Source organism: Malurus melanocephalus, unplaced genomic scaffold, assembly GCF_030028575.1.
Source record: "Malurus melanocephalus ecotype Western Australia unplaced genomic scaffold, MMel_1.1 scaffold_47, whole genome shotgun sequence".
Lineage (NCBI taxonomy): Eukaryota > Metazoa > Chordata > Aves > Passeriformes > Maluridae > Malurus > Malurus melanocephalus.
This window is the reverse complement of record NW_026623279.1, coordinates 1,021,380-1,037,699: the sequence shown is the minus strand read 5'-3', so window position 1 is coordinate 1,037,699 and position 16,320 is coordinate 1,021,380. Positions and strand designations below refer to the sequence as shown.

Genomic DNA, 16,320 nt, shown 5'->3' with positions numbered 1-16,320 from the left:
GGCTACTGCTGCTGCCCCTGCAGTGCTTCTGCAAAGGTCACATATTACATCACGTGTTGCTTCATAAATCTCTGGGAGACTCCACGGGTCTTCAGCGATGAAAGTCKGTGTATGTAGGTCATGTTGTTATCTAGACACATCTCCAAGTATCTTTTAAATTGTTTGGGGGTGACCACTTTTCATTCTTTTGAAGTGCCAGTTCATAGGGTTTGAACTGCCTGGATGTTTGCAGCCCCAKCTAGCTGACCCAGCTGTGAGATGCAATGCAGCTGGTCCTGATGCCTTCATGGGCATCCAGGCAGCCTGTCCYACCACCTTCCTCAGCAGAGAGGAAATGAAACCTCCCAGGTGAGGGCTGTGAGTTCTGCACAGTGCTCAAGGCTCTCTGATGACAGGGCTGAACAAAGCATATTGTCTCTGTAAATCCTCAGGTCCAGTTTCCTATTCATGGTAAAGTTTCTATGGGCTTCCAGGATGAAAGGGATTTCTGCTCCAGAAATTTCTATGTGAGTGCTGTTTGCGATTTAGGGAAACTGCTTCAAAGAAATTTGAGTAAATCKTGTGTCTAGTGTAACATAAGATGTCATAAAAATCCTTCTGACATCCTGTGACATTACTGAAGTCTGGGCTGAGTCATTATCCACTCATTCCTCCCAAATGGTTTACCGTGAATGCTGGTACWCATGTTGGTGTTCCTCAGCCTGTCACAGAGTTCAGCTGCATCTYCTCTCCCCACACTATTAAAACTATTAAAAACTGAGGACAGAAGTTACATCAATGCTCCCTGAACAACTGGAGCTGATCCCTTTCCTTTGTGTCTTACCATAATCGATACACAAATGTTATGAGGAATGAATACACACCCATGAAAGAGGAACACAGATTTTTTTTAAAAGGTGCTTGTTTTGCAGGCATGATGTTGTACAAACCTTTTTGTTCCTTCAGCCTATGAATAGTAGTTTGCTAGAAAAAAAGCTTTCAGGATTCACAGAGATGCAAAAAAATAGCTCTGCATACCCTTATACTGTGGGTATATTATGTGCTAGCATCCCTTGCCARGTAACCTGCATCAAGGTCCAAGAGATCAACATTTTTTTGATTATATTAACACCATCAGGTGCTGGTACCATTAATATTCTCCTTTGAGTGTATCTTTGCATACTAGACCAACATCAGCCAAAGTCAGAATCCATCACAAGTTCTAAGGCAYTGGTCATCTTGAGGCTTTTCTGAGGTACAGTCATGACATGGTTTGTAACAAACAGATAAAAGATCAGGGCTTGCCACCAGAAGAAACCCCAATAGATTATAATGTCAGCAACAAAATGGAATAACTCTTCTTGACAGTACTCAACTCCTTAACAAAGCTCAAAACCACAACAGGGGGCTTAATAAACCCCCACCTGTAACAGCTGAGAACCACTGTCTTTTATTTTAAGATCCCAGTTAAGCACATAACAAAAGAGTCAGAACTGTTTTACCACAAGAAATTTTCATTAGTATATCTTACAGAGATATTACAGTATATTARAGAAATTATTAATATTAAGCGCAGYCGCTGTGAGGTTCAATTTAAAGATGAAAAAATAAAGCAAAGTATTTGGCACAGGCCACTCAGTGGGAGAGTGGAAGAGTTGGGAAAAGCAACAAAGTCTTTTCAGCCTGCTGCTGTGTGATGCTCTGCTCTCAAAAGAAGCCACRCTATCCTCATGATGTTAAGGTCAAATGGATTTCCACATTTCCACAGAATTAGATAAAGAGATGCTAGTTTCACAACACCAAATAAGTAATTTAGAGACTGACTACGCAATTAGCAGGGAGGAAATAGAGAACGTCATCTGACGCATTATTGGGTGAATTGGTACCAGCATGTCTGAAGCCAGGGCTTTAAGTTTCCAAAGTTTCTGTGTCTTACTATGTGCAGAGAGAAATTACTTTGTGTTCCATGACATCTCATCGAACAGTAAGGTCAGGAGTATCAGATTCTGTTGATGATAAATTCCTTTAAGGTAATACTACTGAAATTTGTTCACTGGCACCTGAGTTCCCAAGAGTCATCTAACCCTTTTTTTAAGGAAACCCAAGATATTGGAAGCAAGGCAGGCATTGTCTCCATTAGACAAATACTGAAAATTACACTTACATAAGAAGAATAAATTTAATCAGCAATAGTGATTCTTGAAAGTTTCTGGTTTTTATAGGAAACATAAACTTCCTATGAGTAGTCATTTGTTTTGACATAAATTTACGCAAGTCTGCGCAAGAAATGGAACAAACAATTTAATTATATTTTGCTGAATTCTCTGTTATTCAGTAACTGAAGAGGGGCACATAGCCTCACATTTTAAAAGGTAACTACTTGCTAAACCTCTTTTCAAAAACTGAGTATGAATTTTAGTAATTTGGAACAATTCAAAACATGAAGTGAAGGTAAGGAACAAAAATTTTAGAAAGCATTGCAAAATGTCTCTCAATTAGAAGACCCATCTACCATTATTACTGGTACAACAAAGACAGCTACTGTGCTCTATAAACCCCTACCAGCAAAGTCCGCAAGGAAACAACACTTCTTGAAAGTACATAACCAAAGTAGGATTTAGATCTAATAAAAAGAAAAATGAAAGACTATGTGGTATCTAGAATTTTGTTGGTTTCCCATTGTCAGGATTTTGCACAGAAGGGTACTCAGACAGCCAGACGACAGGTTGTCCCCTTCAGATGGTGGGCTTATATAATGGAAGCACGATTTTAAATTAGGCTCATGGCCTGTGTCTTGTTGTACACAATTAAGTATTTTATTGTTTGACTCTTGTTCTTTTACTGTGACAATCTCCAGGCCGGTTTTTTCGGTTAAATGGAACTCTGCTAGCTGGCAGTTGGGACTAATTATTGAACCCTGTAAGATGAGGTACAAGGAGACCTTCAGGAGCAAAGATAAATTACCCCAGCTGAAGTTCTCTTCTAGATCTTAATTTCTGGAATGTTTAGATTTATTTGTAAATTAGCTAAATGGTCTTTAGCTATTTGGACTTCTTTGATAGGTATTTTAATTTAGACTGAATTTTGGACTTCTTTGATAGGTATAACACTGTCCAATAACAGTATGTAGAAAGTTGCGAGTTATAATTTTCTGAGAAACTGAGAGAGGTGGGTCAAGCCCATAGTGGTAACAAACACTCCATTTTATTTCAATTAYTGTGCTAAGTTGTCCTGGAAGTATTTGATAGTGATTCCAAAACATTATTCAAATACTGAAACACTGAAAATAATACTTTCCAGAATTTCAGCACAGATGGGCTGTTAAAYGATAGTATTGTTTGCCTTACTTGCCATGCTTTTGTCTATTTAATCCTTACGAAAACATATTCTGAGTAACAATTGCCATAGTTAGTTTGGACTATTTGCTCATGTTTATACAATATTACATAGTGCAGGGAGTTAATGTGACTGAAAGTATGTAAGTTTTAAATGAATTTTCATTGTTTAGTGTGTGCTTACATTACAAAAATTGTTTTAAATCTGCCAAGAAGTCTCAGCTCTCRAAAGAAGGGAGAAACAAAAGTCCAAGGACAAGCTCTGCTCTGAATTCTCTACACTCACTTTTCTGACTCTTTGAGTCAGATTCAGTCAGGCTGCTGTGCTGTGCCCAAAAATCTATGGTTTTCAAATCAAGCATATCAGAAGCTGGATCTCTGGGAAGTAATTCTAATATATAGAAAAGCTACATGATACACTCTCAATTCTGCTTTAACAAACATTTGAAAATTTGCAGTTCATCTGGATGATTTTTTCTAATATTTTTGTGTGTGTGCCTGAAGTCATTATCTCATATTTACAATTGCATGCATTCTGGTTGGTCCCTTTCTGGAACCACTGCACTGGTGCTATGTGTGCTTTGTACAGACAAAGCAGAGCAAAACAATCACAGATCATACACAAATTGTGGCTACCGTGTGGCTTCTTGGATACCTTACTTCTTCACAATGTTCTCCTTTTATTCTAATGCATCCATTTTGCATTTAGAAAATGCATCCCTGCAATGTGGGAAAAATGAATGAATTGAAGTAGGAAAGGTATTTCCGATGACATGACAAAAGATCAGTAACASAGTTTTGTTTTTACAAGCTTTGCTTACTGAAATGCCTGGAGCGAGTAAACCACTGCATAATGAATCCAAAGTAAAGCATTTTTCTACTTGAATATTTGATTATAAAACCAGTATCCATATATATATTTTCTCCTCCAAATCCCTTATCAAACTTGTTCTACAGGCAATTTTAAGTGTTTGTCTCATCCATATTCTTGCTGCAAACCTCGCAGACATATCAGGAAAAATTAAAAAGCAACTCTACATTTTAAATGTAGCTTCCTTCAAAGATCATCAATGATAAGTTGCATTGCTTTATGACTGCTTMCTTATATTAATGACTGATAGTCTCAGCTATTGTTTTAGGTGTACCAGTTTAAAAACTTGTCTCTTCACTTCCTTTTTTTTGCAGTAAATACAAATTATTTCAACCCTTCCTAAGCCTTTTAGCACATTCAACTCTGTGAATGTTTTCTAATTTTCCTTCCTGGTCTTTCTGGGAACATGTTGCAWTATAGATTGTAAGATTCAAGCCTGYATCCTGTTAATTAACAAAATAATACAATTTTTTAGGTACTACCTCTGTCCTTTTTTTGATTTAGCAGATTTGTTATGCATTTGAAAGATTTTTTTTACAGAGCTCTAAGCAGTGATGCAAAACAGAAAACCTAACTGAATTTTTATATTTAAAATTTTTTGTTTTAATGTGCAGAGCTTCATCTGAAATCAAATCATTTGGGTTTGTTCGTGCTCCCTAGAGCTGTGTATAATATTGTGGTAACATTTTTCCTCTAAGCAGATCTATATATTAATTTGTATGTTTTGGGTTTATGAAAGTATTCTGCTACTCAGTGGCTCTGAATCCAGCCTTCAGAGCTCTGCTTCACATAAATGTGCTTTTCCATCTCACTGGTTCGCCCTTTTTGGGGTGATTTTTTGAATATGTTGTTATMATGAACTTAGTTACACAGGAAAAACTTGATGATTTAGTCATGTTCCATATAGGCAAAATTCCTGTAACAGGCAGTGTTAGTAATCAGTATTTCAGATCATTTTCTGCAATAATGCGTTCCCGTATATAAACAGAGAAACAGTAGAAATTTAGAAATTAGGGCTCAGTTTCACATTTTGACTTATCTCTTTTGAACTAATACAAGACAACCTCAAGTATTTCAACATAGGATTCTTCAGGCCCCCACCACGGCCTGAGATCTATCAGAGAAGATTCTATTCCATAGTTGGTGATGATATTTAATCAGAGCCTGCTGTTCCCYTTTGATGATATACAGCATTTATCCATACAGGGAAATGAAAGCACCATCAGTGGAAACAAAACTACAAGAAACTTGTGAAGGTTCTGCTTGCTATGCTCTGCTCATTCAGCATTTCTTTTCTGTGGCACTTCCAGCTGTCTTTCCAACAGAGCAGACATCAAGTTAAGGAAGCAGAAATCAAAATAAAKGATATCTGAAAAATCCTTTTAATGGAAGTAAAAATCTCCATGACCCAAACTGGAGTGTTCCTTTGAACACTTACAGTAGCTGGTTAACCATAACCATTACAAAAACCCTTCAAGAGTTGCTAGTTCCTCTTGGTTTATTCTTCACTTCTGAATCTTCCATTTGAAAATTTATCAAACAAGGAAATGAAACAACAGAATAATCCTTTACATGGGGAAAAAAAAGAGAAAAGAAGGATTAATCCACTTTTTCATCAAATCTTATTCAGAAGAATAAAAGGTACGCAAGAAGAGATTCTTGTTCTGCCACTGACGTTTATAATTCTACCTCTTAATGATTAAGGAGAAGGCAGCTATGATCTAGAYACTAAATAATGTATCCAAGGTGGTCTGCTGGTTGTTGAAGACTTGCAACACACACTGATATGACTGTGTAGTAAATTGTATATATTCCAGGCAGTGAATAGAAGTATAACAGACTGCCTTAAAACATTTATTACATTTTCCACAGAAGACCAATTTCCCTACTGCAATATGTAGGATATAGCATCAACAAGATATTTCAGTGGAATCATGCTCAATATTRTGCAACAAAGAAATAGAAAATTAGAAGGTTTGACATTTTTCAAAGGTAGATATAAAACATCACCACACATATGTTTTTAGATATTTTCATAGAATCATAGAAATGCTTGGATTGGAAGAAACCTTAAAGACCATCTAGTTCCAATCCACCCCTCCAAGGGCAGAGATGCSACCCACTAGATCAGATCATTCCTRCTTTTAAAAGGAGAATACTTGTGACAGACAAGACCCAAGTTCTGCTTGCATTTAGRTCACATAGACTCACTTGAGACAATAGGCTCAAAAGGAACACAAAATCTCACCCAAGCACACCTACATACTGGTAAACTCTGACATGGAGATGTTAACTAAAGATCTACTGAGACAGTTTTGTTTTTTTTTTACTGCATTTCATCCTTACAGACCAGTTGGTTAAAGTTTGTAAAAACCTTAAAAGAAATAGCTAAAATAAGCTGCTATGTGTGAACTGAGAAAATGCTTGTTCATGAATGCTGAATCATGCCTTTTAAAAGGTTTGGGGAAGTACAATAGCTGTGTAAATTTCCCAACAGGTGAATATACAATTTGGTCTCAGGTGAATGTACAATTTAAAGATACAATATATATATGCCATGCCTGAAGTGCATGAACTACAGTGTATAAACTGTATCTGTGATTCAGCATGTGTTTCTCTTCAGTGTGTATCTAGATCAAAAGATTCCATTTTGGCTTTAAGTCCAAGAAATCCTACATCAGCATAACTATATCTTAATGCATGTTAAGTGCACACATGGGATTTCACCAACCAGAACACACAGAATGCTACTGCTAAAAYCCCTGTCACTTGACTAATTAAATAGAACAAATGAAAAAATGGACTAAATTGAACTTCTGAAGCAACATGAAACTCCTAAAACGAGACTGATAATCTTTGACGTCACTGGTAGTCAAAATCTAGCTCTCAAGTTCAGCCACATGTTAGAGAAAATATATTACTTCTCATAAAGAACAACAGTCTGCAACAAGAGATGTTTTCTGTCCTGATAAGTGAAGATACATCATTTAAGCWTCCCACATTCTTCAGATTGCATCAGTGTTATTAGGGGGGGGAAAAAAATCTCATTACTCCACGGGAACTGATTATTTTAAAGAAAGTATTGAAACTTGTCAAAATACACAGTGTCACTTTTTGGACAGTAATTTGAATAAAGTTTGAAAATCAGAAGGGTGAGTCACTGACAGAACTTTCTTCTTTTGTCATACCTCTGTTATCAGCTCCAAACAATTTATCATGGTTCTGACTGCACAAGGAAACCAGTGGATATTATAAAGGGGAGTTGGCAAGATTGRCCCATAATAGAGATTAAAGTTTAATATACATTTGTCTAATATAAAAAGTGACCACACCGAATAAAAGACTGAATATGATGTTCTCTGCAAGAATCTGCTTGGATGAGAAATGTATTGGAACTTGGCACTTTAGTTCACAGGTGAAGTTCTGCTAATATCTTGAAATGGAGATTGGGATTATGGATTTTAAACCCTCATGAATTAAAATGGTTCCAAGTGGAGAAAGAAGAAATGAAGTTTTGGACAGGAGCAGCTCTTTAGATGAAAAAAAACACTAACCAACTACATAAAAAATCCAGTTTACCTGAGAGGGGATAAAAGTACCMTGTCTGAAGAAAGGGAGATTTGGAGCGTTTGGGGGCTAAGGGAGGGGGTGTGTGGCTTTTGTTTGAGTTTGTTGGGTTTTTTTCCTCTAATGTCTCATCCCTTTGTGTTGGTAGGAAACAGAAAGTTGTTGGGTTGGGTTGTTGTTGTTTTTTGGTTTTGATTTGGTTTTGATTTCCTGTTTGTTTGTTTGTTGGTTTGTTGTTTTTTTTAACCTGGGTTTCTGTGGCACTTGGCTGATCTGGGACACAGATCAGATCTGGGACATGCACCTGACCCAGACTGCCCCTAGGGTTTGCCCATGCTGTCATCCTCCTGGTAGCATCTCATGTAGCACAAAAAACAGGGAATAACGTACAGATCGACACAACATTTATGACATATATTATCAGGCTGAATGCAGTATGCAGCTGTTCCTGAATAGCAGTAACTCCCTTGGCACTCAGGATACAAAGGAAAGGCTCACCTACAGCAGTAAATCCCAATATTGCATGCTTACCCCTGTTCCACACCATGCCCCGTTCCTTTTTATTGCCAGCACTGAGTGCATGAAGACACCCACCCTCAGCACAGATAAGGGGGCACTGTTCCCACTCCAGGCCCCCTGCAGAGAAAGCAGCCCTRGGAGGATGGAGACTCCATGACTTGGCATGTCTTGCAGCAGCAGAAAGGTGAATGTGGGACCAGGGCAGCGTGGTGAATTGCAACAGGGAAGTGTCCTGTGAGCAGTTGACTGCAAGTGTCAGGATTTGGTTGATCGCTGGGATTTTGTGATTGGGACTGTTGGGATTTTATTGGCCTTGCTGGGATTTTGTTGACTTCCCTCATCCTTTATCTGTCATCCAGCACCACTGCCTCGTTTGGTGATTCCTGCAGGCAGCCCTGTTTGATATGAGGTCAACTARCATAATACATGGAAAAAGCCAAGATGACTATGTAATTTTTAATTTCCATTGCCAAATTTTTGATGCTTTCCAGACCTGCCGTGGCAGATTAATAAAAGACACTTGGGATACCAGAATCGAGTACAGCTAAGTGAAGTAACTTGACACAAAACACAGTAAACAAAGGTATAACACTGTAGAACACTGCAGCTGCAAATGGAGGAGGAATAGAAAGGGGAAGAGAATTAGTGTTCAAGGGTGTAAAACTGAGACAATGAGAGGGAAAGGCCAACAACCCAAAACAGAGAAACTGTGACATCCACACCAGACCTCCTGATAAAGCCAATCACCTCTGGTATGTGGCACTGGAGATCATAAAACCACTCTCTACTRAGTGTACTGCAGTTGCTTACTTGTCATTTAAAAGTAAATCATGATGAAAAAGCTGTAATTGTCCAAAACTTATCACACCAACCAAGTTAAACCAGTAGAGTGATATCAGACTAAAGCACTAGTTGGGATTTCTGCCAGTGCCCRTTACTTAAGTGATATTTTTTAACAATGACCCTGTATTTCTCAAGCTGCTATGCAGTACACTCCTTGTAAGGAAACAAAAAAGAAGCACRCACTTAAGCATGAGATTTCTTAACTAGATATGGTAGGGATACAAAAGAAGCTGTTAACAGCCCCCAGTAATATTCTGTAAATTATCTCTTTATATTGCCCTTCTTTTTAGCTCCGATTGGCATTTACAAGAAGTAAGTTTTCCCACCCCTACAGGAGATGTAACTGACCAAAGGGAAATGCAGTGGAAGGAAAACAGATTGGAAATAGCCAAATAAACAGGGAATGAAGAGTGACAGATGTGCATAAGCAGATGTGCACCTTGGAGCAGAGGTGGTCAACTGCAGAAAATTACTCATCTGCAGGTGACATTAGATTTTTGTCCTGTTTTCTTGACCTATAGAGATCAGGATGGCTTTTGCAGGCCTGCAAAGTCTTATGCATTACACATGAAACTCACCCGATGAATCATTTCCCCATATTCCCCAGTAGCAGGGGAACACACATTTCTAGTCAGCAGGTGTTGTGGCTGCTGTCCCACCCCATGACCTGCCGTGTGGCCGAATGTGGCACCTGCAGATGACAGCATGGAAAACAGTCAGAGACCGCRTTGTGCCAGCAGTARGAAMRTACCCAACCTGTGAGTCCTCACATRTCAAGCAGCTCTGACAAATAACATGCTCATCAAAGACAATGTAGGATTGCCATCCCTGTGGCAGTCCWCATGTTCTCTCATAAACTGGAAAGGAAATTGCTGCTGAGGACTGTGCCAGACAAGGAGGGAGAGCTTTCTCTCTCTTGCAGTTGCAATGTAAAACTCTGGACTTCAGCTATGGACTCACAGAGCTTATGGTCAGGGTCRTTTTCTGCATGTGCTTTTCTTAGCAGGTGAAGCTCCTCCCACAAAAAAAAAAATTATCTTCATCAATTTCTTAAAAAAATAACCAACAAAACAAACAAACCAAAATGAGGAGAGGTACTCTCTGCATGAGAGTATTTTCTAGAATTTTTTATGAACTAGCACAAAAAACTATTACACTTATATGTTTATTCAGTTTGGAATGTAGACAAAAATTTTACTAACTCTTGCAATACACAGAGAAAAGAAAACGTGCTCACTGTTGTCCCTAACTTCATACATGTATGYAAGAAAAGAACTTAAAGAAAACTTGATGTAAATCAGAACAGACATTCAATGCATTAGTAGACAACCGGGCCCTTGATCTCCCCATGCTCTCTGTAAACTGAGAAGTGACCTCTACTCAGTATTTTGATTAGCATAAGCGACTTCTTCAGGTTTCCCTACAGTCCATTAAAGAACTTTCTTCTATTATTATTCTTCTTTAAACTGCATTTTATCCAGAAATGCTCACAGATAAATCAGAACTGGTAGCAGACAAATAAATTCAGGTACATATTCATACTTATTATATCTAGTTGTTTTTTCTGTTGACAAAACTGATGAGAACTGTCATTTTCTCTGTTACTCCTAACAGTAAAAAAGTTACTCCTGATGTTTCAGAATCTTGAAACATTCTTTGTTTTACAGAACTGATCCTCAGAGTTGAAAATGCATACTAATGCTTGGCTTTGGYGGTCAGTGATCAGCTTTTCCATGTTGCCTCCTCTCTTAGCTTATTTGCTAATCGCTMTGGGACTTTTAAAATGAGTATTTTGATTTAGTAAATTAAATTTATTCACCAAAAATTTTATTACACGGTTCTGTTAGTGATTCACATAGGAATAGATTTTCCCAGAAGGGCTACATAGATTGAGGTTCCTTCATGCGGAGAGGTTCACATGGTGCCACACACCTGCTCTGCCCTAATGGGGACTGCGGCGGCTCCCGGCACCGAGCCTGAGCCAATGCCTCCCTCACCCTGCTGAGCAAACAAGGGGAAAACACAACTCGCACCAGTACGGGCCGACTTGGATCCCTCAAGAAGCTCACAGAAACTTGTACTCGGGGTGGAGGAACCTGCGCATAAAAAGGTTTTTTATCCCCCCCGGACGCTGGTCACCCCAGCAGCTGAATCCATACGCTGGAAGCAGCACTGGGCGTCTCGTTCTCTTCCTTTCGTTCTTTCTTTCTYTCTGTGCTTATATAGTAGGTCAGGACATAACAATTTCCAGTACTTTTCTAATAAAACGTTCTGATTGTTTGCGGACCCTCTGACTTTTGCCGCTCCTTTCGACCGAGAGCGTTTRCGACTCTTGGGGGCTTCCCTCCCCCTCAGGGCGGGGCGGCGGCGCCGCGGAACCTTTCAGTGCGGCGCCTTTTCCCGGCCGGACGCAGCCGCGGTGGCGCTCGCTGCCGCCGTTGCCGGGTAACGCGGCGGTGCAGCGGCGAAGGCGGCCCGGGCGGCCCGGGCAGGCGGGGGCCGCGATGCTGGACCCGGAGCGCGGGCTGTCCCTCACCATCGCCAGGGTCGTGCAGCGGCTGCAGGGCTCCAGCCTCCACTCACAGCTGGAGCGACAGGCCCGGGTGAGCCCTGACCTGCCGCTGTGCCCCCACGCACGCCTCCCTTYCCCGCTGCCCCTCCCCGGTGCTTTGTTCCCGGCCGTCATCCCCGGGCTGTGTGGCCTCCGCTTGGGCTGGGGCTCCGGGGCCTCCCCGCACCACTCATCCCCTCCCGCTTTTCCTCCTTCTCTCCCTCCTCTCCCTCCTCGGCGGGGCCAGAGAGCAATGTGTTTGGTTGCTAGAGCTGTGTTTATTGTGTCTCCCCTTGGGACCCAAGGATTTCGCAGTGAAGATGAAGACTATCCGTCTGAAATCTCAGTGCTTCAAATATAGGTCCTGAAACGAATTGCTTTTTTAATCTTTAATTTGGAAAGCTTTAAATTCCACCCTTCCTCCCCCGCTCCCCTAGTGCTCCTGAGAAAATGAGGATTTGGTGAAAGGAAGTGAAAATAAATGAAAAAACACTCGTGGAAGTACATTTTAGTAGCTGAGAAAACAGTTGCTTTTTTTTTTTGTATTTAATAACGTATCTGCACTTGAAGCCAGATTTTCATATTTCAGCTGAATTTAATTTAGGATGTTTCAGATTAAAATTGCATCAATTTTCATGATCATAATAGTCATGGTGCTGTAACGAATATTGTGCTTTACTGAAATATTTTGGGTTGGGTTTTATAAAATCTTGGGTTTGGGTTTGGGTTTTTTAAAAACATTATTTAAAATTATACACGTTGGTTTTTTTTTTTTTTTCCTAGGCTACAATGTCCATTGTCCATCAGTTCTGTTGTGTCTTTAAATGAAACATGCTTTTCCTCTTTGAATGTCCGTAAAGCTTTCCATAGTGAGTGGCATGACTGCCTGTCTTTTGTCGGTTTTTTTTTTTGTTTGTTTGTTTTTTTTTAATCTAAATTTGCTGATTTGGTCTCTAAATGCTTTTATAAATTTGTGTCTGCTTTGCTTCTGTTGACAGGGCTTTCTAAATATTTGAGTAAGCAAATGTGCGTGACTTGAAGGGGGCTGGAATTACGGAGGAGATGATCGGCTGGGTTCTGCTAAATGTTGAGAAAATGAGTGTCCTAAATAGCCTTACACGAGGAGTGGAGAGTCAGACCTTGTCCTCAAAACAGGCAGTGAACAGGGCCCTCTTTTAACAACTCTGTTACTGCTTACAACAAACCTGTATGACTCCCTTGTGCGTGCATGCTTTTATCCCTGTCTCTGGCGGGGCATGATTCCACAGTCATTTGRTACTTTGCGTGGGGTTTTTTGAGCTAGGAAGAAGCTTGGTGTCTTCAGGACTTGGCARGGTGTTTAGAAGCTGAGTGGCTGTTTCATGGACCCATTTTGTCCAGGTGGACACCAAGGACCTGAGCAGTGCTCTCCCATGGTTGTGTTTGGGGTCTGAAAGGACAGTGAGGTGSCTAAATCCCTGCTGGACTCGAGAGCAGATTGGTTATCATGGCTTGGCAGAGTACTGTTTTACAGATTTCTTGGAGAAGACGAAAGAAGTGTTTATATAGGTCAGATGATCATTCTAGTCATATGAAGTGCTAAGGGGAAAGAAAAGAAACAGGGCAACAAATATTCAAGTTGATTCTTAGAGCTGTGTTTGAGGGATTTGTAATAGAAGGTTAAATCAGAGGTATAGTTCAGTGTAGTGATCTGAAAGTTTATAGATACATCAACAATGGGACTTCTCAGTCAAATTAATTATCTCTTAGAGATCATAGTTTAAATTAGTAGGGACTAAATGTACACTGTGTTTGTCAGGAATCTGTGTGTTCTTGATATAGAAGGTTTTTTTATTGGCCTTACATGCACTTATGTTCTTTCATGTACGGAAGACTTGTTATATTTATAATGCTTGGATAGTCATGTCAGTGCAATACTGAGCAGTTGCAAGGGCCCTTCACTCAGCGGCTTTTCTTGTGCCCATCCTTTTGCAGCTGTACAGAATTCTGAAGGTTTCTGAATTTTGCTTTGCTCTACATTAAAGTAATGCTTGATTTTCCTCCCATTATGCGGGGTATTGCTGGATTGCATTTTCAATTATGAAATCTTAGCTGTTGCYGTGCATCCCACCCAAACTCCTGTTTGTTGGTAGGATATGATGGGTTTTTTTTTGTCTGATGGTGAACAATGCGCCAGGTTTGATTTTGGTCTGCACCAGTTGTGGTTTTGAGGGGTGATCCCCTTTTAGGGGATTTTAAGCTATTTTGGGAGATGCACACTGTATTTTGACAAGTCTTTTGAATCAGTGCATCCAAACAACTTGTTTGTGTTGTGGGTCAAGATTAWACTGCAGTTATATTTCACAAATTTTCTTCATCCCTTAGCATAGAAAATGATGTTGCTGATATTTGTTCCTCAAAAATATTTACTGTCTCTGAAAATATGAGAGTCAGAATAGATTGTAAGGTCCATTATAATATTACAAACACTATTTTAACTGTTTACAAAAATTACGTTTTGTAAATTAGTCTCTTCTTGTCTAGAATGGAGAGCTCAGAATGAATGGTTTCATTTTGGGGAAAACACAGTATTCTGACATTATTTGTGAGAGGTGATAGAGTAGCCCTGTGGTTATGAACTGATCAAACCAGTGCTTTGCTTGGCTGTCACTGGGAGCCTGAGCTAGTGTCAAAGGCTGTGATACACAATCTCTTTGAAATAACTTTGGCATGGGCATCAAATGATTTGCTGTCACAGCTTGACCTCTGGGGATACCACGATAATCACATTTTTATCTCAAGGATTGAAGGAGAGGTGGTGTCACATGCTTGTAAGTGATGAAGAAAAAAATAAATAAATGTTGGGTTGTTTYTTGTAGGTTGAGTTTTGATAATGTTACTGTACTTAATAAGAGAGATTAATGCAGGAAATAGTGTTATTGTGTCTATCATTTGCTTTGGAATTTCTTCTGAACGTGTTTTGTAGTGTGTTTGAAAGAAAAGAGTAACAGTTACAGAGAGACAACATATTAGTATGTTTTCACTGGGTGGAATTGCTGCTGGAGCTAGTGGAATAACAGAGGAGATATCTCATTTTCTGGGCACAACTTCACTGTGCAAGTTTATAATCAAATTTGTTTGTTTTTATCTTAATTTTTGTCTTCCCTTTCTGAATTGTAGGTGTTTTTAAGGTAGAGATTAGAAGTGGTTAGAAAAACTAAGACATGGGCATATTCAAGGACAAAATGCAGTTTTAAAATGAATTATTTTGTGAAATCTTGCCAGAATTCTGGTTTTGGGGAAAATCTATGTCAGTGAACTGACAATAAAAATGAAACTATTCAGAGACATGAAAAAAGTGCTACCTTTTTAGCACATTTTTATTTGCAGACAATTCAGAAACTTTGTTTCTCATAATGATTGAGGGAACTTGAGTTTTATTAATAATTTAAGATTAATCAATCTTAATTTTTGTCCCATGCAAACCTCTAATAGAAATCAGTCTGAGAGTTGCCCAGAACCTCTAGTGACCAGGGGCAAATGACAAGTAAAGTAAAAAAAAAAAAAAAAACAACAAACCAACCAACGAAAAAAAGCTTCCATAGTTTATTCCTAAAAAATGTTTCTAAAACAGGAGTTGACAGTAAAATTAAAGATAGATGTTCTAAATTACATTTTCAATGGAACAGGAGAGACTCACAGTGGAAGGAGTCCCCCAGGCATTGCCTGTGTAGGGGTTCTCAGATCTGTTTCTGGTGGATGTGTCTGAAGAGGAACAACCTGAAGGGGCATTTGTAAAAAAGCACAGTAAGGGCTGTTTAAGTAGGCTAAAAGGGGTAAAGTAAGAGTTAGATTCAGCCCTGATACCCTATCCCATCCCATTGTAGCAATTAAGTTTGGGAGTGAGAGTAGACTGTAGGAGATTCCTGAAGGTATGAAGAAGGGTGGAGAGGAGATGTCATGATCAGAAGCACTGTCCAGAGGAGGGGGATCTGCCATCATTCTCTGAGCAGACCTGGGATAGAACCAGAAGGGTTTAAAGACAATATTGGTTAAAGTGAGAGGCAAGGGTCTTTGCAGGCCTTCAGATGGGGCCAAGGAGGAGAGGACTTGCTTTGGGAGTGCTAAGAACATTGGAGCTGAAGTAATGCCTGACTGTGCTTCTAAAGAGAGCATAGGGAAATAAGCTTAGAATAATTTATGTGGAGTGAATGGTTTGCAAGATATCTTAGTATATTGTTTTCATTACTTCTTTCCCAAGTTAAAAAATAAAAGAAATTGATGCCAATCTCAACTTAAAAGATCAGATTAAGGAGGAGAATGTTTCTGTGCAATATAGCATTTATTTAATAAAAATTAGCAAACAAATCTAGGTTTAGGAGTCATCATAGAGAATTAATGGYTCATTTTCCTGCATTATATTTAACAAAGGACTTACTATCCCTGCTGATAGAGCTTGTACCTTTGTTTTGAGTGGTTCAGCAGTAATATTGCATTACAGTGAATTTTAAATTGAATGCAGTTGAGTATATGTTGATCAGATTATGGAGTTCAGAAACAGYGGAAGCTTGATTGACAAAATAGTACATTTTTTGTAATGTAGGTTCTGTGCTTTTTCTTGTGTGTGTAATTTATTTGAATATAAAATTTTATATTCAGATAAAACCAAGAAAATT

General features: G+C 39.2%; 1 protein-coding gene across 3 annotated transcripts in view; it reads left to right on the top strand.

Moving 5' to 3' along the window:
• Positions 1–11,571: 11,571 nt before the first annotated feature.
• The window catches only part of TBC1D19 (TBC1 domain family member 19), a 46,949-nt gene continuing 42,200 nt past the window's right edge, over positions 11,572–16,320 (top strand). For 2 of the 3 annotated variants that reach the window (XM_057365044.1, XM_057365043.1), the window contains exon 1: positions 11,572–11,717. In XM_057365044.1, coding sequence (XP_057221027.1) covers positions 11,619–11,717 — 99 coding nt within the window. In that variant the 5' untranslated portion in view covers positions 11,572–11,618. Of the gene's footprint in view, positions 11,718–11,966; positions 12,027–16,320 lie in introns of those variants that run through there. The other variant, XM_057365045.1, reaches the window with a different exon arrangement.